The 26,135-nt window shown below is 38.9% G+C and overlaps 1 protein-coding gene across 1 annotated transcript; it reads left to right on the top strand.

Annotated features, from left to right (window-relative positions):
• The first annotated feature begins 1,906 nt into the window (after positions 1 to 1,906).
• LOC104418593 (phosphoglycerate mutase-like protein 4) lies at positions 1,907 to 5,510 on the top strand. Its single transcript, XM_010029971.3, has 8 exons — positions 1,907 to 2,125; positions 2,269 to 2,371; positions 2,796 to 2,916; positions 3,420 to 3,470; positions 3,559 to 3,669; positions 4,043 to 4,174; positions 4,582 to 4,657; positions 5,103 to 5,510. The coding sequence occupies exons 1-8, from the start codon at positions 1,951 to 1,953 to the stop codon at positions 5,321 to 5,323; spliced, it is 990 nt and encodes a 329-aa protein (XP_010028273.2). The 5' UTR covers positions 1,907 to 1,950; the 3' UTR covers positions 5,324 to 5,510.
• The last annotated feature ends 20,625 nt before the right edge of the window (positions 5,511 to 26,135 follow it).

Below are 26,135 nucleotides of genomic sequence, written 5' to 3'. Positions count from 1 at the left end.
CTTTGATAATAAAAGAATAAAAAAGGGATTTGGCGTGTTGGAGGGAGGGGGTGACAGGAGGGAGGGGGAAGCGACGGTGTTAGGTGTCAGGTGGAGGGAAAAAAGGTGAAAAAAAAAATTGGGGATGGAAAAGAAACGAGGGAAAAGGGAGTTTGGGCGCGCGGGAGGGTGTGGAGGGCTTTTTATTTAATCGAAGGGCTTGGGAGCTTTTTATTTAATCGAAAAAATGGTTAAATAAAATTAAAAAATAATTTTGAAAAATAAAAATACTGTATGTTGAATCATTAGTATAAATTCATTGTAGGTTTTTTTAATTATAAATTTGAATCAAATTAATTAAAAATAAAAATATTCATTTAATATATAACGTGTCGAAAACGTGTTGAAATTTTTTACTTTTGAAAAATAACATGTCGGTGTGTCGTGTCATGTCACGTCGCCTGTCGCGTGTCCATGTCGGTGCAATCTAGACCTACACCCTCCTTCACCACGGACCACCAAACCCGTTGCCTCTCCCAACATTGTCAATACGGCATGCCTTGAGAATTGTTCTTGAGAAAGACTGTTCAGCTAATCATTTTCTTTGATTTCTTGATGCTCGTTTCTCGATTGACAAAAAGTATTTTCCATAGTATGAAAACAACGACCTTAGATTGGGAAAAATAATTTCATTTTTTAGTAAGAAGCAAATCATTTTCTCTGATTTCTTGATGAGCATTTGAGTTAGAAGAATATATCCCATTATGCCTATTTTCTATCTCATCAATTTTTTTTTCTCATTTTCTCCGATAAGTCCATATGTCCATATGTTTTTTGTATAAATCTTTTCTAATTCTTCTTGAATACAATTCACTAATGCTTGTGTTATATAGTATTTTTCAAATATGATCTCATAATATTTATTCCTAACTTTGTAATTCTTGTTATTTTAATAGATTATAGAATAAACAAAGAAAATGTCGATATGAGCTGCTTTTAATGGATGCACTTAGTATCAAATATTACAAAGTTAGTGTTTTTTCAATTTGTTTTCGATGCAAACAGACACTAGAAAATGTTTCACTTTCTCCGAATCTGAATTTCCTTAATATATTTTTCAGCGACAAGAAGTTATCTATGAAATGGACTTGTAATAGTGTTTGGAATAACAAAAAGGCAACCTATGACCATGCTATAAAGCATTAATTAGCCCTTCGGCACCTCACTCTATAAATCAGGAGGAAGAAACGGGGCCCAAGGGAAAGCAACGACCGCAGGCGGAGAGCCGAATTTCGTCTCGCTGCAACCGAGCTCATCTCTAAAGCTGGAGAGCCCATCTCGACAGAATAGGTCTAGGGTTTCAAATGAAGCTTAGACCAACTTAAAACCGCTTTCCTCTGGAGCTCATCTCACCACAACAGAGATCATTGACAATAATATACTTTAAAGTATCTTGACAGGACTCCTCTTCTGTTCGTATGTGTGATTTTTTTTTTTTTTTGAATTCACGAACAAACTATAATATGTAAAAATTACATTCAAATAAGAAAAATCACTATTCCTTTCAAATGGATAAGAGGGTTTCAAGAGGACACAAGTAATTGCATAATTTAGAAAATGAAAAATTCGGACAATTATGGTGTTCAACCGCAACAGTTATGAGGGCCGGCCGCGACACTGAGTGGTGGTCAATGACGCCGGGGGTGGGGTTGACGTGGGCTCCACGCCAATGAAAGCAAAGTTAAATTTTTATAGATGACGCGGGGGAGGGGGGTTGACGTGGACTCCACGATAAGATATCGAGATATTTAGAATATTTTTACCTTATTTCAATATCTTTTTTAATTACGTGTATATCTGATTTGATTTCCTTTAATTTTCCTTTCTATAAAAAGCTCTCAATATATCGATTTTATACAGAAAATTCCCCAATATCCCTTTCTATTTTGTATTTAACTACAATAATAATCTATGATGTTTTCCAAGAATCATATGGTTTGGTTGATTTGGTACCGGGGAAGGCGAAGACTTCGAGATCATGGAGAAAGATATGCCTTTTGCTTTCTCCGTCAGCGGTCGTCTATGAACTTTTCTGCGAAAGATCGCCAAGACGAAGTCCGCACGGCGTTGTTCTGCAACTTCTCGCGTACGTATTTGATCTTTCACACTGGGGAAGACTTAGGCGACGACCACCGCCTCCCGATCAACGTATTTTGGCTATATAACATGTTCAGAAACTCCATTGAGATTGATGGGTTTACGTTGCTTCTATGACAAAACACTTCGCAGCTCGCGCTTTGTCAATCGCAACTCGGTTCGTCGGTCAACGGCGATCAAGGATGCAAGGTCCGGAGCCAAATCGCGTGCCTGCCATGTCGGTTTTGAACTCGAGGTCTGACCCTGTCCTCTATTTTCGCCCACTTTTTCTTTGTGTGTAATGTGTCGTAAGGTTCTGCGAAATCTGGAGGATAATGAAAACCTCTGGAATCGGCGAGCTTGGTTTATCTTTGGGCGTGTGCTCTGTTTGTTGTCATGTTGGTTGGTGATGATGAGAACTTGCTGCTTTCTTTCTGCTAATAAAGCAAATGACCAATTGAATGTTCCAATCGATTGAGTTGACTTTCGGTGCTGTTTCTTTCGTTTCACTTGTTCCCCGTCTTTCGGACCATTTTTCAGTCGAATGTCACCGTGTGAGCGTCTTAATTTGCGTTCTCTGTTCGTATTTTTATCTTTTTACCTTTTTTGTTTTTGTGGTAACTTCTGTCTTCAAGTGCCTGAGACTGGCTAGCACTCTCTTTTCCCGGGTAATCTGTCAGGGTTGTTGCTGATATGGTTCGCAATGGTGATGCTCAATCCGTTCCAATTGGGGCAGACTATGCTGAAATCGTTGTTGTGCGTCACGGTGAAACGGACTGGAATGCTGATGGAAGATTTCAGGTTTTCTATGCTTCTGGATTTCTCTCTAGCCTTCTAATTCTGTAGAAATTGCTGATTACCATTACGATATCAAAGGTTGTGTGGAGTACACTACTTGATATTTGCCCATTGTGTGACAAAACACTGTGTAAATGTTTAGTTAGCAGAGGCATCATTTTGGTGAATGACATCAGTTCTTGTCAAGCTATGTAGCTGCATTGGGCTGCATAAATCTGTAATTGCATTGTGGATCCATCAGTGCAAGCCTTTGCTTGAGAATACTCAGTTGATGTGCATACTTCTCTTTTCCTATATAAAATTGGAACCTGTGATGCCAAGGAAACATTCAGGGTGAACCCAAAAGATGACAGAGAAGATGTAATGGCAAAGAATATGTATACTCTACCGATAAGGTTTCTTATCTCTTATTGTGCTGATATCTGCCATCTCATGCATTTTGTTTAAAAATTGGTTTCTGCCTCTTTTTCTATTTACCTTCATATGTATTTCATTACATTTAACAGGGAACTTTAGATGTCGAATTGAATGAAATTGGGAGGCGGCAAGCAACTGCCGTGAGTATTTTCTATGATATGTCATCCGTTTCTTTGGATTGACCAACTGGTTTATTAACATCTTATCTTCCGTTATTTTTCTTTAAAGGTGGGTGAAAGGCTGTCCAGAGAAGGTAAAATCTCTGCAATTTACTCATCTGACCTAAAACGAGCTTTTGACACGGCAAATCTTATTGCGGCTGCTTGTGGTGGACTGGAGGTATGAATGTAGTGGGACTGCTCTTGATCTGGCGTTTCTGTTTATGGGAATTACACATGAATTTTGGCATTATCCATATGGGAGTACAAAACCCAACATATGCGTATATTTCAGATAGTGATTGAGATTGTTCTTGATTTGACATTTCTATCTCTGAGAACCACACATGAATTTTGGCATTAACCATTTGGGGTACAAAACCCAACATATACGTAATTTCAGACAATGATGTAGAGCTATAAGATTCCATTAGATGTAATCTTTATTTGTTGGAAAGTTCAGAATGTTATAGAAGTTAGCGTTATTCTTACTGTTCGATTAATGATTGGGTCCTCTGAAATATCTTGCATGTTTTTTTCAAATGAGAATCCAGGTTATCAAGGATCCAGGTCTACGAGAAAGAAATTTTGGGGAGCTTCAAGGCCTTCAGCAACATGTTGCAGCCAGTGTCTTTCCTGAAGCCTATAAAGCCCTTCAATCTCAGAAGACGGATCAAGAAATTCCGGTGGGTTTTCATTTGCATTGAGCTCAACAAAAAGTACCTGACTTTGGTCAATTTTCATTTCGCCACTAACTTTCAATACGGAAACAAAGCATAATGTGGATATTGCCAAATTCATAGTTTTTGTGATTGGAGTTGTTCAATGGTTGAGGTGACGTGTTCTTTTCTATATGTTGTGTACACAGCTGTAAGAACTTCAGTCCATTCATTTGGCTGTTTAACGGATTCACATCTTACATGTTCTTTTCAATCTGTAAAACATAGTAAAGCTTGCATGTCTTATGTTAGCCATTACAAAACCAAGGATTACATGATAAAACATTTATTGAGTGAGCTTTTGGCAGTCTGCAAGGTTCAAATTGGTTCATAAGTGGAATGTATAATCAGTGTTTCTCTTGTTTCTTCTGCAGGGTGGCGGTGAAAGTATAGATCAGGTTTATCAACGTTGCACTACGTGTTTGCGAAATATTAGTATGAAACATAAAGGTGAAAAGATTATTTACGACACTTATTCATGAGAATTGTGGAGTGTTCCACTAGTCTAAATGCAATGTTAGTAGTTTTATACATAAAGTGACTTCTCGCATCGTGTTGCCCAGGCACTATAATACTCATGTTTCCCCGGTTTGAATCTCCAAAACTTCTTTTTAAAGGAGTTTTTCCCGGATTACTTTTTTCAATCTTGAAAATTAAGCATCATAGGACTTGGTGAGCAACTATAATTGTTGTTTTAATGCTTTCTAAGACTTTACTGAGGCTTTTTGCTTTTAAGTGCCCCTTCTTGGTTTTGCTTGCTTCGTGATGGCAGAAGATTAGATGAGGAAGAGGACGACCATGATTTAACTGTGCTTTCGGTTCACTACTAAAGAGTTTCCGATACAATTTAAGTTGGAAATAGAAATTGCAAATTAAACTTTTCTTCACTGTGCAGGAGAGCGAGTAATAGCGGTCACTCATGGGGGTGTACTCCGAACGCTTCATGCGCGGGCTTGCCCAAATCAAGAATCTGTGAAGTTTTTGAATACTTCCGTCAACATTTTCCACTTGTCTGATGGGGACGATTGGGTCTTCAAATCCGGGGGTGATGTACGTCATCTCAACCAAATAGAATATCTGAGAACAGGGTTTGGTGGGGATAGAACTTCTGGTTAGATCAACTCTTCATAATGTTGTTCCAATAACCCTACTGTGACACCCAGAACGTGACCAGCGATATGGGTTATTTATTTTATTATTATTCTCTTTTAGCATGCGCAAGCATAATTAAACATTTACAAATATTCCTTTACAAAGAAAACTGTACAAGTATAGATAATGTATTTATACTTCTTTTATTTATACAACATTTTAAAGTTCACAACTTTACAACATTAGGAGCAAAATACAAAAGTCTAGGTAGGAGTTGGGAAGACCTATCTCCTATACTACACTTTCAAAAGTTTATCTGTATAAACGTTCAGACTGAAGTCATGGATCGACAACTTCAGGACACTTTCACAAAGACCTTCATAATGCATAAGAACTCCATGGTGCAAAGGTTGAGGGATGTCCATCCTACACATTTGAAAATTGAAGAAATGAGCCGAAGTCCGGTAAATGAAATCTCTAATTTTAAGTTAGAAAAATTTTCTTATCACTTCACTTGATACAAGCAAAGTGAATGCATAATAATCCGATAAATATGATAAAAATATAAGTAGACTTTACATTTTCCATTTTCATTTATCATAGAAATCGTCATCTAACAATATATCCATCCAAACTCAAGTATATGACAGCACCATGTTTTACACAAATAAACAATTTAAATAATGTTTGGTATGGTAATGCATTTTATTCACGAATATTTCCTCCTCCTGAACTTTCTCGGGGCATCTCGACTCATGGGACATTCTAATCCATGGGGCATCTCAACTCCAATGCATCTTGCAAACTTCTATCGTAGGGCATCCCAACCACTAAAGCATCTTGCTCCCAAGGCATCCCAAAACACTCATTAGGGTATTCCAACCAATGAGGCATCTTGCAAACTTCCATCATGAGGAATTGTTACACCACTATATTGGTGACAAAAGCACATTAATCTCATTCAAGTCATGATATATGCATACCTATTAGCATATCATATGTTTGTCTACTCAATTTGATGCATCAATCAAATAACTGCATGAGAAATAACATATAGTCATATTCTAATCATTAAAGTTTGAACAATCAAATTGGTATATTTTGAATCTAAACAAATGAGTATATATTGGTTGTCAAAGTCTGAACTAGTCAAATGGTTACGTTTTGAGTCTAAATAATAAGTATATTATGTTAATTAAAGTCCAGAAAATCAAGTGGGTACATTCAGACTTTGTAAAAGTTGATAGAACAAAAGAGCAAGTTCAAAAAATAAGTAGATTTTGACTTAGTAAAATCTAGTAGAAAGAAATAACAGATTTTGACTTGAAAGTCTAACAGAACAAACAAACTTTGACTATTAAAAATGAACAGATTCTGATTAGCAAAATAAACATGCAAGAAGTCATCAAGACAAATCTAGTAGAACAAGTAGATTTTGACTATTTAGAATGAAATAAAACGAGGACAAATATAGTAGAATGAACAAAATTTAACCAATCTGAATGAAGCAAAACGAATATGCAAGATGTCATCAAGACAATTATGACAAAATAAATAGACTCTAACCGTTTAGAACAAAACAAAATGATGACAAATAAGGCAGAATGAATAGTTCTGACCATTCAAAAGGAAGTAGAATGAATATGCAAGAAGTCATCAAGATAAATATGACAGAACAAATAGATTATAACTATTCAAAACCAAATAAAACGACGACTCATGTGGTAGAACGAACAAATTTTGACCATATAGAACGAAGCAAAATGAATAGATTCTTCATTTTCAAATGAGCAGAATGTGAACTTCACTAGTACTAATTGAATCCAACATATGCAATATAATTCTTCCAAATCTAAACTCAACATTTTCACTTACCGAATTTAACATAGATTAAGGAAATCAGTCACACCCTTTTAAAACAGGTATGAGATAATCAAGGCTATTTAACAACTACTATATCTATAACATGCACATCAAAATTTCACCTCTCAACAAACCAACCGAGTTAAAGTGCTAAGGAGATTGGACAATTTAATGTTTAGAAACTTCACTTACCCTAAAAAAGCGCGAACCACCAAATTGCCGTCACCACCTTCTAGCTCTCGAATAAGAAATCTAGTTCACTAATTATAAGATTAAAGGTGAGAATTGCATATGAAAGTTTCTCTTGATATTTTTGCCAAAAGTGAAAAAGAGTATTCCGGCCAAGTAAAGGAAGTTATTGTTAAGACTAACCAAGCTAAGATGATGTCTTCCTTTGCTAGGTGGAGCTATGCATGTCAATTATCAACAGGATGAGGCAAAAATATAAGGCAAAGTCTTGTACAGGTCCAAAGGAAATGCAAGAAGGAGTGATTCCATTTGAAGTAATCATGGCTTAATCTAGGTGTCAAAATTAGCCATAATACTTTTCTTTGGGAGAATACTTCGCTTTGTATGAGTTCTTACAAAGACATGCGACACTTATAAGCTTTGATTTAATTTTTTGTGAGCAAAATATAGAAAGAGAAACGCAATTCTCTTCTTCCAATATTATTAGCATAAGTGAATCACTATTATTATTAATTAACTAAAACTTACACAATTGATATCAACCATCACTACTAAGATGGCAATAAATTAATTAATACCGCCCTACTATTAGCGTATGCATTATTTGATTCACACATTGGACTCGGGACGATTTACGTGTATAGAAAATTATTCGCCGCATCCTACGAAATTTATGATTCTACTTAAATTTCTACTAAACACCTGAATTCTAAAACAAATAATAGTTAGCTTAATAATCTATGGATCATTATCATACATGGAAATTTCCGAATATAACATAATTAGAATTATGAAAATTCTGGACGTCACACCTAACCTATAACGAATTACAATAAGGCCTGATGAGAAGCATGATTCACCCACTTGTTATTGCCTTAAAGGATAATCTCATTCTTGGTCCTTACGTTATGCGATATGTCCAATTAAATCCCTGAATTCTCAATTTGCGGTATTGGATCCTTTAGTTTCTGTGATTTTTGTACTCGAGTCATTTTGTCCCTAATTAACTTAACCGTTTTAACATGGCTACTGAGAGGTCAATTTTAATTATTTGACAAAGAGAAAAAATAAACACAGCATATGTTTGGAAAATATGCTAAATAATAAAAAGAAAAGAAAAAAAGGATGAAGAAAAGTTTTGTTTGAAAAAATTAGTTTTAATGAGCTTAAATGTTTCAAATTAGCAATTATCGAACATTCTACCATTTTTTGTAATTATTCCTATTAAGTATTGTAATTCTTCCTATTAAGTATGTCATTGGAAGACCCTTAGTGTTTTAAATTTCTATGTCATAAAAAAACTACAATTAGAAATTTCTAATTATGATCAAGTCCTGATATTTATATTATAAAGAACTTTGTCTTTATTTTATTCATAAGAGGAAATTTCATATGAAATAGTATACAAAATAATGAATGACTTACACAAAGATTATATCCTAACTTTACTCATATAAAAAACTGAGGCTCGCGCAACGCACATGCACACTACTATTTTTTTTTTTTTATATTAAATACATTTAAGGCATCTCCTCTATCGTACTTCCCCTTAGATTATTGCTTGAACGTTCAAGTGACGAAAAGAATTGTGTTTAAAAAGAAAAAAACAAAAAAGCAAAGCGGTTAACATAACTTAAATTAGCTTTGCAAACCTCAAAAGGCACACGGTAGAGTTCAATGAGGAAGATCATCTATTGTTAAAGGTTTCTCCCATGAAAGGCGTTGTGAGATTTAACACACGTGAAAAATTGATTTCAAGATACGTGGGATTATTCTTGATATTAGATAAAATTGATGAAATTGTTTAAAAACTGGCTTTGCCGCCAGTGTTATCTCAAATACATAATGTGTTCTATGGATTCATATTACGAAGATAGGTGCCAAATCCTAAACACATATTGAATTCTACACCTTTGAGGTTAAGGGAGAACTTGACTTATGAGGAGCAACTTATTTGCATCGTCGATAGGACAGATTGAGTGTTGCAATAATGCACCATTCCCTTACGTCAAGATTTATTGGCAAAACCACAGTGAGAGGAGGCAAGATGCAAATACTTTCACCTGTTTAATGATTGACGTATGTCTAAATTTAGAGAACAAAATTTGTGTAAGCAAAAGTAGATTGTAATACCGACCAAAAAAAAAAAGGTAGATTGTAATATGTGGACTCATTAAATAGGCCCAAATCCAGCCCATGTTCTGTCGTCCTTCAACAGATTGGGCGTGACCAAGCAATGAAGTGGCGGATTAGATGAAGAAAGAAAAGACGCGCCACCGCAAAGGACAGAGAGAAATTTTCACGCGTTCATGATCTGAATGTCCTGACAAGCCAAATCAGTAGCGAATTGCATTGCTTGGTAATTGCTTGGTAAGTATTCAAGCTTATTATTTATTTAGTTAGAGTAATTTTTGAAGTTCAATTTTAAATTTAAAGTTATGTGAAAATTGAACTGTGAGGTCCTATTAAGGAGCTATTAAGCTTTAGATTTATATGGAAATTGTAGATGATGGTGTTATGGAGTTGTGGGGTTTGACAAAAATCGATTCTGAAGTATTGCTTGATTAGAATGCATTTCCAAAGTTTCTTGTTCTAGTTACGCTTACTGGACAATACACATAATGGATATTGATGAACATTTCCCATACTCAAGTTTCTTCATCAACATGTATGTGTCGTTTTATTAACAAATAAGCGTAATTAGTCAAGTCATTCATTAGAGTAGTGCATTACTCGATTTTTTAATATCATTTTTTGAATAATTAGTAGGAATATGAGTGCGTTGGCTCAGGTAACTATTGTAGGTTGGTTTTCGACTTTTCTAGGTAAATGGTACTATCTCTTCTTTGAGTTTTAAAAATTATATTTTGAAAGCAATATGAATTAGATATACTATAAGTTATGTGTTGACACATAAATTTTAACTATTTTTATTTGTTCGTTTGCATTAAGGTAACAATAATATTTAACTTATCTTTTAAAAAGTTGTTAAAAAATATTTTGTTATGAAAGGAGATTTTGAAAGATTTTAGAATTTGGATAATAAAGCCTTACCAAAAGATAATCTTCAATGGTTGAGTGGATTAGCTTGGAAAATTTTAACAAATGATTTTAGATTTTGGAGCCATTTTCTTGTTGAACAGGTCTCTCCGTTTCAAAGGATGATCCTTAGCGATTAGGTCAATATATGCAAATCTTGTAGGTAGAACAAACTGGGGTTTTCTCTCTATAAATAGGGGGGCAAGCCTTCGCCAGGTAAAGGAGAAAAAATTCTCTATAAAGTGAAAGCCTCCTGCAGAGTACACAGGGGCAGAGGAAGAGTGACGTGAGAGAGAGAGAGAGAGAGAGAGAGAGGAGAAAAGGTAAAAGTAAAAAGGTAGAGGTGAGGGGACGTTTACTGTTCATCGTCCCCCTCACACTCGCCGGCTTCGCTTTGCCCTTCATCTGCCAGACCTGATTCCACCTTCCGGGCCACCAGCGGCACCTCCCTCCACCTGTAGCCGCGAAGCCACCGAGCCACACCGGTCGCCTCACCAGCACCGCCTCACATCGGTGACCCGCGACCCCATTGCACGCCGCTCGGACCTCTGCCTCTGCAGCTCGCCTCCGCAGCACCTCGCCTCCTGCTCGCTTGGTGGCCGAAGCCCGCCGCGCCCGAGCCCCGCTCCGACAGCTCACTCCGTTTGACACCGCGCCGCCACGCTGCGATCCCGCACCCCCGCGCCGCTGCAATCTTGCGCCTCTGCAACGCCCGAGTCGATCTGCCTCTCTACGTCACCACTGAGGTTCCTTTGCTCGCGAGCTCGTGTGATCCACCCACCACCCGACGAGCTGCTCCGAGCGACGCACGCCACAACAACCACTTGTCCGCCTTGTTCCGCTCTCTGCTCGAGCCCGAGCCCGAGCCCGAGTCCGAGCGAGGCTACCTGCTGTTGCTCCTCGCGATGCCACTGCTTGCCACCGATTAGCCCGTTGCTGGTCTTTGTCGGAGCTCTGAACACCGACGACCCAACCCCCGGTGATCCACCGAAGCCGCTCAACCGTGGGTGAAGAAAGCAGGAAAAGAAAAACAAAAAAAAAGAAAAGAAAAGGAAATTAGGTAGTTTTATTTTCTTTTTCTATTAACTTTATTTTATTTATTTCTTTTAAGTTTAGTTGTTATTGTGAAAATTTGAAGTGGTCTTCATTTCATGAATTTTGTAGGCATTATCCGCAGGGTCTTCCCCATAATTATTGTAATTACTAATTTGATCCGTAAGATATTGGATCATTTTTTTAATTATATTAATTTTTGGGGTTTGTTGATAGTATTTTAAGTGTTGAATCAATATAATTATTAATTTGATCCGTAAGAATTCGGATCAGGTTTTTAGTTATTTTGAACTCTTTGTCGTGATAATTAGGGTTAGGACAATCGTTAATTTGACCTATATGACAACAAGTTATTTTTTCGATTATTTTAATCCTTTATTTGATTGAATGTCCTGATTAGTTTAAATACAATATTTATTTGATAATTGCTTGTTTTGGAAAACACTAAAAATATCTAGAATAGGGATTTTATTCCGAATTTAGAAAAATATAAAAAACAAAAGAAAAATGCATTCATTTAGGTTGTTAGTTATTGCATGTTCAATTATGTATTAATTTTAATTTCGAATTTTCATAAAGAAAATCACAAAAAAAATCATTGAGCATATTAGGTTAGAATGGTATGTTTCATTTTAAATTTAGATCATCTTTTTAGATAAATTGAATGTTAGATTAAGATAATATCTTAGTTTAAATTAGGATTTAATGTGACTTAATCCTTAGTTTAAATTAAATAGAATTTTAATCTAGCTAGATCATTTTTGCATTTAAAAAAAATAGAAAATGAACGTCATTTAGTTTTTTATGAGGTTCATTTAATTAGAACTTCCTCGTCATTAGACTAAGTCATTTAATAAATGTCGCATGACATATAACTCGCATACTAAATTGTATGCTGCGTGTCATTTTAGTTAAAATAATTTTGTATGTCATTGCATCGCATTACCCGTCATTAGAATTAGGTCATTTGATTAATTTGGATTGCATATTTAATTGTTGCATTTATTTAATTTCAAATTTCATGAAAAATACAAAAGAATTAGAATGAATTCATTTCATGCTTTAGGATAGATTGCATGCTTATTTATGTCATAAAATTTTGGTCATGTTATCATATCATTTCATGTTAGAATAGTGACATGCATTGCATAAGTCATGATTTTCATTAAATAAATGAAAACAAAAAATTAAAATTGCGTGTTAATTAGAAATCATATTTAGGATTGCTGATGTGAATTCTAATTTAACAATACAGATGCTTTCGTTGCTTCGAAGTATGTTTTGCATTATTTAATTGTTTTCTTGAGTGTAAATTGGTGGTATGCGCACATGTGTGATCACCTCACATGCTAGGAAGTTAAATTAAAATCAATTCAATTGCCAAACATTTTTTTTTGAAAATTAAAAAAAAAAAATGGTACCGAAAGGGCATTAGAGAAATCAGTGTAACCAAGTCCCCATACCCTTAGTCTCTAGTTCATAGGAGTAAAATAATGCTCTCATTATTTTACTTATGTGTCTAATCGACCTACCAAAAACTGATTAGTGGCGACTCCTAGTTATTAATCATTTGCATGTTAGATAATTGAACCTTAAGTCGCAATTTGGTATGGGCTTGGGAGAGCCCGAGCTAGGTTTAAAGACTTAGCAATCCATTAGCCAAACCTTAAGTGATTCACACCCGAAAAATTAGGTCGCGACAGCTTGGCGACTCCGCTGGGGACTTGTGTTAAAACACTTAGTGGACTTAGGCCAATTTTTCTTTTAAAAATGTTTTTGTTTGGCAGCAAGGATCTCAGGTACGTCCCTAACATTCCTAAGGTGTTAAATGTTCTTGCAGATAGGAGGTATAAGGGGAGTAGTCTTTGCTAACCCCTGTCTTGCAGGTTAGAGTTAGGGAATTTGAATTAAAACTATAGAAGTGTTGTTTGCATTTAAACTGTTGTGCATGCTTTATTGCTTTAGCACCACACTATTTGCACACACAACCTACAGTTGGACCTGGACTGCGATAGGATTTCTAGGATGGTGTTGACAAGTATACTTTCTCCAAAGCGAGACTGTTATGTAGAGGTTGACATTCTCTACCCCGAAATTTCTTTTATGGTGTCGAATGTGTTTGTCCATATTCGCGAGACTGCGTGATTATTGGGTATTCCATTCGACTGAGCCAGAGTTAGGGGGACCTGACACGTTAATGGGAGACTGCAACGGTCAGATCATCCTCTTAGCCCCACCTTGTTAAGCCATTTAGACAAAAATCGAGCCTCACTTTTCATGCATGTGTCTATGTGATTGTCATCCATTTCCAGTGAAAGTAAGTTGTTTAAATTCTTCACAATCTATTTACTTTATTGTAATTTTGTCGGTCCATGACAATTAGGTTTTGTCGTCAGTCTTGTTTTATATGCAATGGGGAAAACCGATGTACAATTCATTTCCACTCCAAAAAAAGAGCTCAAGAGGTGGTTGGACCAATTGGATCAAGATGGTCAGAGATATGTGAAAGCTAGGATCGCCCGACTTCTCCCACTGTTAGAGATCAACATCCACTCTGGTGTGATTCAAGCACTCCCTCACTTCTAGTGTCCACAAACTTCCACCTTCATATTTGGTAAGTTTGAATTGACTCCAACACTTGAAGAATATAGTGTTGCCATTGGAATGCCCTTGGAAAAGGAACTTGTTAGGCCGCCTATTGGTATAGATTCTATCTCTGAATTATCCCAATTTTTAAAAATTGAAGCCGAAAGAGTAAGGAAAGTTGTCAAAGCCAATTGTTTTGCATATTGATTTTCATTCTTAAAAAAGTGTTTTGCAAACCAACCAATGATTTCAAAAGCCAGGATTTTCATGTTAGCATTTTTTGGGCTAATCGTTTTTCCTTATTGAAAAAATGCCATTAATCCTTCAATTTCATGGGTGGTTAATCGTGTTTGCGACGGGTTGAATTATGTCAATATGGTTTTAGCCGAAACATTTTTGTCATTAACCCGTTTCAAACAAAATGAGGAAAAGACCATGCATGCCATCCCCGAACTTTTGCAAATATGGTTTTTCTCCCACATAAGAGGGTTTGGGCATCTTATAAAACAATTCAGGATAGACGATTCTCGGCATCCCATACAAAAATTTGCGGTTCTAGAACCTTTTTGCCCACATAAACAGTATGCCCGTTGGATTAATTTTTTGAAAAACCCTAATCCTAAGGCATTCTTATGGCATACTAAATGGCTCCACATTGAGGAGGCTCGTTTTTCTCACAAACATGATGGACCAATCCCGCTGCTGGGCCTTTCCGGTGCTACTTCCTATTATCCACATAGAGTGGCCTGTCAGTACAAAGCTCTTCAAGAAATTCCTCCACCTCTCAAGACAGATTTGTTCCAAGTTCGTTTCATTTGAAATGATTATGACTACTTCAACGAGATCCAGGTGATCATTACTACGTGGAGCGAATGTTATCCAGAGAAGATTTTGGTGCCCATGGGACTGAAGGGCGAGGACGAGATTCACCATGCATCGGCGTTCTACATCCAACAACACCGGATTCCTGTCGCCTTGCGTCCAGTAGTCCCTGATGTGATCGAGAAGCCAACCCAACGAGCACAAATTGAGCATCTTAAGCGGAAAGTAGAAATGATTGAAGCGGAAAATAAGAAGCTTCGCAAGGCATTGAAATCCTAAAAGCATATAAAATGAGACGTCTTGAATTTTGGGACTTTGATTTTTAGCTCATTGTTTTCAATTATTAATTCAATGTTTAGGGACTTTGATTTCTAGCTCAATGTTTTCAATTTTTAGATTCAATGTTTAGGGACTTTGGATTTCAATTCTTAGTTCATTGTTAGGGAACTTGGTTCAAATTTCAAATAAAATCAGGCGATTAGACCATTGTCATGGGCCATTTTTCCTATCTTGTCATTGGTTCTTACATTATTTTTTTTCATTAAGATAACGGATCCTCCACATTCGCCCATCATTACACAATCAAGAGCAAAAATGGCCAACCAAGCCGAAATGCAAGATCGTATGTCTGTCGTGGAAGACCAACTCAAACAGTTGCTCACCTCTATGCAACTTATAACAACTCAAATGCAATCTCTACAAGTGAATCAGACCCTTGCACCCGCTCTCCCCGAGATTGTAGTCCCAAAGCAGACGAACAAGACTCAAATTGATGATGACGACATGCCTGAACTGGAGGATGACCCACTGTTTGTCACTACTGAAAAGGTTAAGCCTAACAATGTCCCTAAGGCGAAGCCGGATGAACACTTCACCAAACTTGAAGAGAAACTGAAACAATTGCAAGAGTCGCGAAGTTCACTTCCATTTGACTTGTCAATTTACGAGAAAGTCAAGATGCCGAAAAAGTTTAAGATGCCGGAGTTCGAGAAATACGATGGTACTTCTTGCCCAAAGGCTCATTTGCAGATGTACCACGTACGCATGGCTCAGTATGTCAAGAATGAGCCTCTCATGATCCAATCCTTTCATGCAAGTTTGACTGAGCCCGCTCTGAATTGGTATGTGATGAAGAATGTGAACCTCCTCGACTCCTGGAACGAAGTGGCTGACGTGTTCCTCAAACAATACAAGTTCAACATGGACATCGCACCTTCTCGAGAAGACTTGGAACGGATGGAGAAGAAAAGGAGTGAGTCATTTAAAGAATATGCTGTGAGATGGAGAAACTTGGTGGCTCAAATTACTCCTGAGCCTACCAACAAGGAGCTGATGAAGTTGTTCGTGAAAACCCTCCCGTCCGAGTTTCGTAACAGAATGGCCAGTACATACGTCGAAAGCTTCAATCAGCTTGTTCTTGTAGGAGAACAAATCGAGATGGGGATAAGGGAAGGATGGTTCATTGAGCCATCTAGTAAAAGATTCACTACCAAGAAGGAGAAGGAAACGGCTGTGGATGCGAATGTGGCTTATAGCCAAGAAAATGTCAAACGTGCCCCGACCATCCAAATGAATCCAAGACAACCACAAACCACTGGCCGTCAATCATTTGTCCAAGCAAATAATAGAAGGCAATTCACTCATCTCCCTGGGTCTCCATCCCAAGTGCTGACAATTCTCCGAATGAAAGGTTTGCTTACTAGTGAACCAAAGCGTCCCAACCGTGAAAACCTTCGCGGTTACGACCCGACAAAGAAGTGTGACTATCATAACGATGAACTGGGACATTCAACTGATGAATGTTTCACCCTTAAGCACTGGATCCAAAGCCTATTGGACACGAAAGCCTTTTCATTTCAAACTGCTCAGCCAAATGTCTAGAAAAATTCACTACCAGAGCATGAGGGTACAATGAATGCTATCCTAGAACCTAAAGTCAGTTGGATCAAGAACTCAAAGGTGCATGTGACAAATGCCTACAGTGGACTGGTGAGAGCTGGATATTATTCAGATCAAGAAGATGTTCCCATATCGCTGATGAAGGAAAGAATTGCCAAAATGGTGGATGACGGCATCATCGTGTATGCTGACTGTAACTGCGTAGTTTTCACTATTTCCCACATCATCATCGATTGGGAGGAGGAGCAAACTGCTCTCAATGATGGTAAGGAAGAAGTAGATCTGTCACTTGCAGATATGCCCCCGCTAGAAGATACATCTGATGAGGAGATTGTGATCGAGATGCCTCAACCATATGAGTATGTCAACAATAAGGCAGTACCTTGGTCCTATGATGTTGACCTCGTTACAAGGTCTGGTCGGACTTATGCTCAAGCTAGTGCTCAACCTGCAAAGCCTGTCACTAACGAAGAGGCTAAGGAATTTTTTGCTGTAATTAAAGCGAGTATAATGTGGTCGATCAATTGCGAAAGATGCCTGCTCAGATCTCTTTGCTCGAGCTCCTCCAAACCTCCTCTATGCATCAAAAGTCGCTGATGAAAGTGCTAAGTGAAATTCGTGTACCCGAAACGGTTGAGGTAGATAAGTTGGAGGATTTTGTGAGATCAATCCTTCTCAAGGACATGATTACTTTTTCTGATGAGGAATTCCCTCTTGAAGGTAGGGGGCATAATAAAGCACTCTACATATCTGTCAAGCACAAGATTTCTCATGTGTCCCAAGTGCTCATTAATAATGGGTCTGCCCTAAACATATGTCTGTTGGCCACTCTTCACCGCCTCAAGGTAGACCTGTCCAAGATACATGCTGCGAAGACTTCTGTGCGAGCTTTTGATAGCACAAAGAATGAGGTGCTCGAGGAGATTCATCTCGATGTGCAAATAGGGCCGGTTGTTTTCAATGTCCCTTTTCAAGTAATAGATATCCCTACCGCATTTAATTTTTTGCTGGGTCGTCCCTAGATTCACACTGCTGGAGTAGTACTTTCAAGTCTGCATCAAGCTGTGAAGTTCGTGATCAAAGGAAAGCTGGTCACTGTCTATGGAGAGGAGGATCATCGAATTTACCATGAGACAGCTATCCCTTATGTGGAGCCAAATGTTGAATTCGAATCGAGTTATCACTCATTTGAATTGGTGTCTACCATACATCATTCTCGAGATTTGTCACCACGTACTCCTGAAGTTTCAAATGCTACCTTTATGATAGGAAGGGTGATGGTTGGGAATGGCTTTGTTCCTGGCCATGGTCTTGGAAGAAGATGTCAAGGTATTCAAAACCCCATTGAAGCCCCTCAGAGGTCTCGATCTGCTGGGTTAGGGTACCATGGAAGAGGTGGGGGAAGTTCTGGAAGGCAAAGATAGGGAAGGCATAACTCGCCACCTGAGCAAGGGCGAGGGAGGCAAAATTTACCGCCTCCAAACATTCATGAGACGTTCCTTGGTCCTCCAATTATGATGCAAGATGAAGTTGAAGTCATGGATACTTTAGGACATCCAAGTGGGAAATTCGACTATATGGTGAAGTATTCGGCTCCTCCCAGCTTTTACTTTGATGCTCGCACTATAGTTCCAAGTGGATGGGATGGCATGGATGATCCGACGCCTTCAAAGATGGAAAACTCTGATGACACCTTGGAAGGAATTTCAAGTTTGTTCAATGACCTCTCCATTGGAGCCATTGATGGAGAACCTCTGGAAGAAACGGGCCCTGGCCCATAAGAGTAACCCATTTATTACTTTTGCACATTCCCCTGCGCGGGAATTTTCATTGCTTTCTAGGAATTGTTTCGATTTCTTCTTTTTCACTTTCTTCTTACGACTTGAATTGCATTTTCCATTCAATAAATTGTAATTGATTGATGAATTTCAGTGAAATTACAAGTTTTATTTTGAGGGGATGATGAGATACACCAAACCAGCCCGGTGATGATATCCAGCCGATAAAACAAAATCAAAATCCAAGGAGAACTCTGAGGCCTGGGCTTCATCATGCTTCCTCGTGTCAAAATGTTTCGAAAAATGCTTTTGCAAAAGAGTTTAAAAAATTCACAAAAAATAATAATAAAATATGATTGACCCTGTTTGTCTTTTTGACCCTTCTATTTCATGTTTTAGGGATGATCATATAGCATGCAAATGTGTGGAAATGGTCCAATCCAATGCAACAAGTGATGATAATGATGATCCTGAAGATTAAATCGAAGATTCGATTGAGATGCAGTGAAGCTAGGAACAACATGAAAAAACCAAGGCTCTCACATCCGAGCAAACCGTCACTATTAATTTAAGTGACACTGAAGAAGCCAAGGAGGTGAAATTAGGGGTGGATCTCTCCAAAGACAAGGCTGAGCGCCTAATTCAGTTACTGAAGGAATATTAAGACATCTTTGCATGGACCTACGTTGATATGCTTGGGTTAGACCCGTCAATCGTGGAGCATTGCTTGCCTTTTAACCCGGACGTGCCTCCTAAGAAACAAAGGCTGCGGAGAACTAAGCTTGAGCTCTCGAAGAAGATAGAGGAAGAGGTGATGAAGCTCCTAAAAGTAGGATTCATTGAAGTCTTGCAATATTCTAAATGGGTAGCAAACATCGTGCCGGTAATGAAGAAGGATGGTCGGGTTCGAGTTTGTGTCGATTATTGGGATTTGAACAAGGCTAGCCCAAAAGATGACTTCCCGCTACCTCACATAGATGTCCTTGTTGATAGTACCACCGGATTTGAACTATTCTCATTTATGGATGGTTTTTCTGGGTACAATCAGATAAGGATGAAGGAGGAAGACAAGGAGAAAACTGCATTTATCACCCTATGGGGGACCTTTCATTACAAGGTTATGCCCTTCGGGCTCAAGAACACAGGGGCAACTTACCAGTGAGCCATGGTAGCATTATTCCACGATATGATGCATCAAGAGATCGAGGTCTATGTTGATGATATGATCGCAAAGACTCAACCTGGGAAAAGCCATGTCGAAACCTTGAAGAAGTTGTTCGATCGACTCCGTGAGTTCAAGCTTCATCTAAACCCTACTAAATGCGTGTTTGGAGCAACATCTGGTAAATTACTTGGATTCATTGTGAACAGTAAAGGGATTGAGATCGACCCGGCTAAAGCTAAAGCCATATGTGAGCTGCAACCTCCATCAACGGTGAAAGAAGTCCGAAGTCTTTTGGGCAGATTGAATTACATTGCTCGATTCATTTCCCAACTTTCCGAAACTGCCAAGCCATTCTTCAAGCTCTTGAAAAAGAATGCACGAGTCAACTGGGATGATGACTGTCGAAAAGCATTCGACAAGTTGAAACAGTACTTGATGAATCCACCAGTTCTTATCCCGCCATCACCAGGGCATCCTTTGATTCTCTACCTCACCATTCATAGTGAGTCATTGGGTGCGATGTTGGCACAGGAAAGTCTTGTCGACAAAAAAGAACGAGCCATTTATTACCTGAGTAAAAAATTCACCTTGTCAGAGCTGAAATATTCTAATGTGGAAAAGACTTGTGCTGCACTAGTGTGGGTGTTGCATAGATTGAGACAATACACACTGCATTACTAGACATTCCTTGTAACTGAGAACGATCCTATCAAGTACCTACTTGATTGGCCAGCTTTGGTGGGTAAGTTGGCTAAGTGGCAAATTTTGATCTCAGAATTCGATGTGCAATATATGCCACAGAAGTCGGTTAAGGGTCAAGTGATCGCTGATTTATTGGCTGAGAATCCGGAAGCCTCGAACGATGATGACCGTACCTTAGACGACCGTGTCTTGAGTGTAAATGAAGATTCATGAACAATGTTCTTTGATGGAGCTGTGAACTTGTCTGGTTCTGGTACCGGGGCAGTTCTGATATCCCCAGATGGACAGCATCACCCAGTAGCTGCGAAATTGATATTCCTATGCACTAACAATATAGCTGAGTATGAAGCTTGCATCCCCAGGCTTCAAGCTGCGATCGAGATGGGTATAGCCAAATTAAAAGTGTTCGGGGATTTCGCGTTGATTATACTGCAGACTGTAGGTGAATGGAAGACTAAAGATGCTAAATTGCTCCCATATCACGAGTAACTAGAAGATTTGATCAAGGAATTCGATGAAATTTCATTCGAATACTTATCGAGGTCTCACAATCAATTTGCAGATGCACTCGCAACTTTATCATCTATGTTGCAAGTCACTGACGGATTAGAAGTCGAGCCATTGAAGATAGAAGTTCTGCCAAGGCCGGCTTATTGTATGGTAGTGACTGAAGAGTCTGACGAAAAACCATGGTATTACGATATCATGAACTACATCCAAAAACAAGGGTTCCCCAAGGGAAGTACTCCAGCTGATAGGAAGTACATCATGAAGATGGCCTCAAAGTTCTTCGTCAGTGGTGAGAATTTGTACAAGAGATCTTATGATTCAATCTTGTTGCGGTGTGTGGGCAGCTAAAGCCACTCAAATCATGCGAGAAGTTCACGAAGGAGTGTGTGGCCCTCATATGAATGGGCACATGTTGGCTAAGAAGATCATGAGATTAGGCTATTATTGACTCACATTAGAAGGCGACTGTATTCAGCATGTTCGAAGTTGTCATCATTGCCAGGTCCATGGTGATAAGATAAATGTTTCTCCAACTGTGCTGCACCAGTTTTCCAAGCCATGGCCCTTCTCAATGTGGGGCATTGATGTGATCGGCCCAATAAACCCAAAGGCTTCCAATGGGCATAGATTCATTTTAGTGGCCATAGACTATTTTTCAAAATGGATTGAAGCTATGTCATTTGCAAGTGTCATTGCTCACAATGTTGCGAAGTTCATCAAACGTGACACAATTGCTCGCTATGGTGTCCCTGAAACGATTATCACTGACAACGGGACAAATTTGAACAACAAGCTTGTTGATGAGTTGTTCAGCGAGTTCAAGATCAAGCATCTGAATTCATCCCCTTATTGCCCTCAAATGAATGGGTTGTTGAAGCGGCCAATAAGAATATTAAGAAGATCTTGGCTAAGACAACCGAGAATATCAGGATTGGCATGACAGATTACCCTTCACACTGATGGCGTATCGGACATCAATTCGTACTTCTACCGAGGCAACTCTTTTTGCTTTGGTATACGTCATGGAGGCAGTTTTGCCTGTGGAAGTGGAGAATCCTTCCCTGAGTGTATTATCCCAAGTGGAATTATCTGAGGTAGAATGGTCGCAACAAAGACTTGAACAGTTGAACTTGATCGATGAGAAAAGACTGAAGGCTCTTTGTCATGGTCAAATTTATTAGCAGAGAGTGGCCAGATCCTTCAATCAGAAGGTACGACCGAGACATTTCGAGGTAAATGATCTTGTTCTAAGAAAGTTGTTACCAATTTTTCTAGATCCTGGGGGGAAGTTTGCTCCAAACTATAGTGACCCATATGTGGTAAAGAAGGTACTTCATGGTGGTGCTTTGATCTTAGCAGAAATGGACGGTCATGAGTTTTCCACTCCAGTTAATTCAGATGCTGTCAAAAGATATTACCCATGATAGAATTTGCCATGTTATGTTTTGAATTACAAACATTCTATGATAAATAAATTGCCTCATTGAGTTGGAAATTCAATTGTCCAAACTTGTTGCAAATCTTTCATGTTTTCCTTGATTGAATTGTGTGAGATAAATTGAATGTATAAAATGAGATACTTTGGAATGATGAAAGGCAAACCTTCTTCCATACACTGTTTCATACACTAACCCCCAGTGAGTTGTGTGGAAAAATTCCATAACTACGAGGAAAAGGGTGATCTCGCAAATGGTACGTCAACCAAGGTGATGAGAGGCTGTTTCTTCTGCTACCTGAAACACTACAGGTATATCCATTGTTCAGCCCTTTGAGCCCACACACATGAAGAGCTTTTTAAATTATCCCTATCAAGAATCGTCCCATACTGGGACAAGATTTGAAATGAATGATAGGAATTTTCTTACTCACACTCGCATCAATCTTCGAGTATTGCTTTTGCAATATAACTTGTACGATAATTTAAAGCGCCTTAGGACGACGAAAAGCAATTCTTTCTCTATCCTATACACTTTATCCATTGTATAGCCCTCCTTGAGCCTATGAATTCGTTTCACGTTAAACCCAGTTGGTGATCATTCCTTACACTGGGGCAAGGAAAGAAAAATCAAACCACTCAAGTAGCATGATTTACAATGCTGATAAAAATTGAGACTTTGTCCAAAAAAAGAGTGCAAAAAGTGGGGCATGAAAAAACAGTGTGCCTGGTAAAAGCAAGGCCAATGCCCAAAGAAAAAATCAAACACTTGATGAATGAGTCGTATCCCCAACGAGGTGGTACCCAAAAAAGAAAAAGAAAAAAAAACTCAAATGTTGGGATGTTGCAATTAGTGGAGTTGTGATGTGAAGAAAATCTTCGACGATGGGGAGGGAAATTGTTGGAAATGTCAAGATGATCACCAACTTTGACCCCCTAAACACTTTTTGAGCCAAATGATCCTTTCGTTTCTCAACCCATGAACCCAACCTACGTTACGTCTCTTACAAAGTCTCTTCAGATTAGGGCTTTGAATTAATGTAGAAGTTCATATGTTTGAAAGCATCGCTTGAAAAAGTGCGAGTAAGATAATTTCTGCTTCATTTCGTATGTCTCTTGACTTGTAAACCCCAAGACAATTGTGAAATGTCATTTTTCAATAGCCTCGGCTCAAAGAGTCTCCTTTGTTAAGCTGTTGATCGAGCCTATATTACGGTCCCTGTTAAAGACCTCTAAGATTGGTAAGGTCGTACCACTTGCGAGATTGCTCGAACCCTTGTTTGGCATGATAATGGAAAGATAGAGTGATTGTCAAAAATCCTGCATCAAAGGTCAGGATAAAACAACCCATTTTAATGAGGATGAGTGAAAAGTCCTTTCAGACCAAGAGGTCTCCCATTTGGCACATCCATGACACTCATGTGTTTAAATTGGAATATTCTTTGTGAAATTCTTCCCAATGGAAATTAGGTGATGCAGGCTTGATATAAATCATAGTGCATGAACCTCCCTTAAATTAATGCATGTTTGTGATCACAAATGCATATTGCTTTTCCTATGACCATGTTTTGTAGAAGACATTTCCCCTAGGAACAAAGATGATACCAGGTAAGTATATCTCTATCCATACCTTAAATACTTGTCATTGTGCAGGTATTCCCTTTTGAAAACACTAACACTCGATTGAGCTGTCCCCCAAAGATTTTTCTCCAGATTCAATTTGATTAAGGCGACCGAAGAAAGGTTCGGGTCCTAGCCAAGCAAAACCTCAGTTTAGGTGATCGTAGAAAGGTACGGGTCCTGGAAAAACAATTACCTCAATTCAGGCGACCGTAGAAATGTACAAGTCTTGAAAAATGATTCATTATTCAAGCGACCGTAGAAAGGTACGGGTCTTGGAAAGCAAATCCCCATTCATCAAACACAACCAAACACTTACTAGGCGACTGAATCACTCTACCCTCCTTGAAGGTAAGATATTCCGGAGTAGTCTTGATTATTTTCATTCAAACATTTTACATTTCACTCTGGATGTGAATGTTTTTTCGACCTTTCTCGTTATACTTAGTTTGGATCTAGGTGTCTCAAGTGAATGTTTGTTTGTCAATCCTTCTCATTATACCTTAGTCTAGATCTAGGTATTTTGAGTTTTTCAAAAATCTTGACGTCTCAGTCTGGATCCGAATGTCTCGATTTTTTTCCGTTGAACATTTCACTTGGGATGTGAATGTTCTTACCTGTTACGCTTTTCAAGGAACTTGAGTGAGAGTTGGGTACTTGTGGAGTAAATAGGGATTTATCATGTACCTCAAGATGCTTTACCGCACTGATTGGTAAGTAATTGTAGGTATGTTCTTTCCTTTGACATCATGCATTTGCATTAGCATTTCCATGTACCATACGAATTGCTTTCCTTTTAAATAAATGGGATACATTTCCTGACAAAAAAAATCATTTAGTGTATGTGTATAGTCAAAATTTATGGGTCAATTTATCTTTGAAGGCCACCTCTACAAGCTCACCTTCAAAGAGGGGCGGCTGTTAACACATAAATTTTAACTATTTTTATTTGTTCGTTTGCATTAAGGTAACAATAATATTTAACTTATCTTTTAAAAAGTTGTTAAAAAATATTTTGTTATGGAAGGAGATTTTGAAAGATTTTAGAGTTTGGATAATAAAGCCTTATCAAAAGATAATCTTCAATGGTTGAGTGGGTCAGCTTGGAAAATTTTAACAAATGATTTTAGATTTTGGAGCCATTTTCTTGTTGAGCACATCTCTCTGTTTCGAAGGATGATCCTTAGCGATTAGGTCAATATATGCAAATCTTGTAGGTAGAACAAACTGGGGTTTTCTCTCTATAAATAGGGCGGGCAAGCCTTCGATAGGAAAAGGAGAAAAATTCTCTAAAAAGTGAAAGTCTCATGCAGAGTACACAGGGGGCAGAGGAAGAGTGACGTGAGAGAGAGAGAGAGAGAGAGAGAGAGAGAGAGAGAAAAGGTAAAAGTAAAAAGGCAGAGGTGAGGGGACATTTACTGTTCATCGTCTCCCTCACACTCGTCGGCTTTGCTTTGCCCTTCATCTGCCAAACTCGATTCCACCTTCCGGGACACCAGCGGCACTGCCCTCCACCCGTAGCCGCGAAGCCATCGAGCCGCACCAGTTGCCTCACCAGCACCGCCTCACACCGGTGACTCACGACCCCATTGCACGCCGCTCAGACCTCCACCTCCACAGCTCGCCTCCACAGCACCTCGCCTCCTGCTTGCTTGGTGGCCGAAGCCCATCGCGCCTGAGCCCCACTCCGACAGCTCACTCCGTTCGACACCGCGCCACCACGCTGCGATCCCGCACCCCCGCGTCGCTGATATCTCGCGCCTCTGCAATGCCCGAGTCGATCTGCCTCTCTACGTCAACACTGAGGTTCCTTTGCCCGCGAGCTCGCGCGATCCACCCACCACCCGACGAACTGCTCCGAGTGACGCACACCACAGCAACCGCCTGTCCGCCTTGTTCCACTCTCTGCCCGAGCCAGAGCCCGAGCCCGAGCTCGAGCAAGGCTACCTGCTGCTACTCCTCGCGACGCCACCGCTTGCCGCCGATTAGCCTATTGCTGGTCTTTGCTGGAGCTCTGAACACCGACGACCCAACCCCCGGTGATCCACCGAAGCCGCTCAGCCCTGGGTGAAGAAAGCAGGAAAAGAAAAACAAAAAAAGAAAAGAAAAGGAAATTAGGTAGTTTTATTTTCTTTTTATATTAACTTTATTTTATTTATTTCTTTTAAGTTTAGT

Source organism: Eucalyptus grandis, chromosome 9 (genome assembly GCF_016545825.1).
Source record: "Eucalyptus grandis isolate ANBG69807.140 chromosome 9, ASM1654582v1, whole genome shotgun sequence".
Taxonomy (NCBI): Eukaryota; Viridiplantae; Streptophyta; class Magnoliopsida; order Myrtales; family Myrtaceae; genus Eucalyptus; species Eucalyptus grandis.
The sequence above is the reverse complement of the archived record's forward strand: the minus strand, read 5'-3'. Positions and strand labels throughout refer to the sequence as shown.

Bases quoted from the DNA above. Each gene is read 5' to 3' on its own strand.
- LOC104418593 (XM_010029971.3), top strand. From the start codon at position 1,951: ATGATGTTTTCCAAGAATCATATGGTTTGGTTGATTTGGTACCGGGGA. The intron at 2,372-2,795 runs GTCTGACCCTGT...GTAATCTGTCAG, and splicing joins ATGTCGGTTTTGAACTCGAG to GGTTGTTGCTGATATGGTTC. The intron at 2,917-3,419 runs GTTTTCTATGCT...TACATTTAACAG, and splicing joins ATGCTGATGGAAGATTTCAG to GGAACTTTAGATGTCGAATT.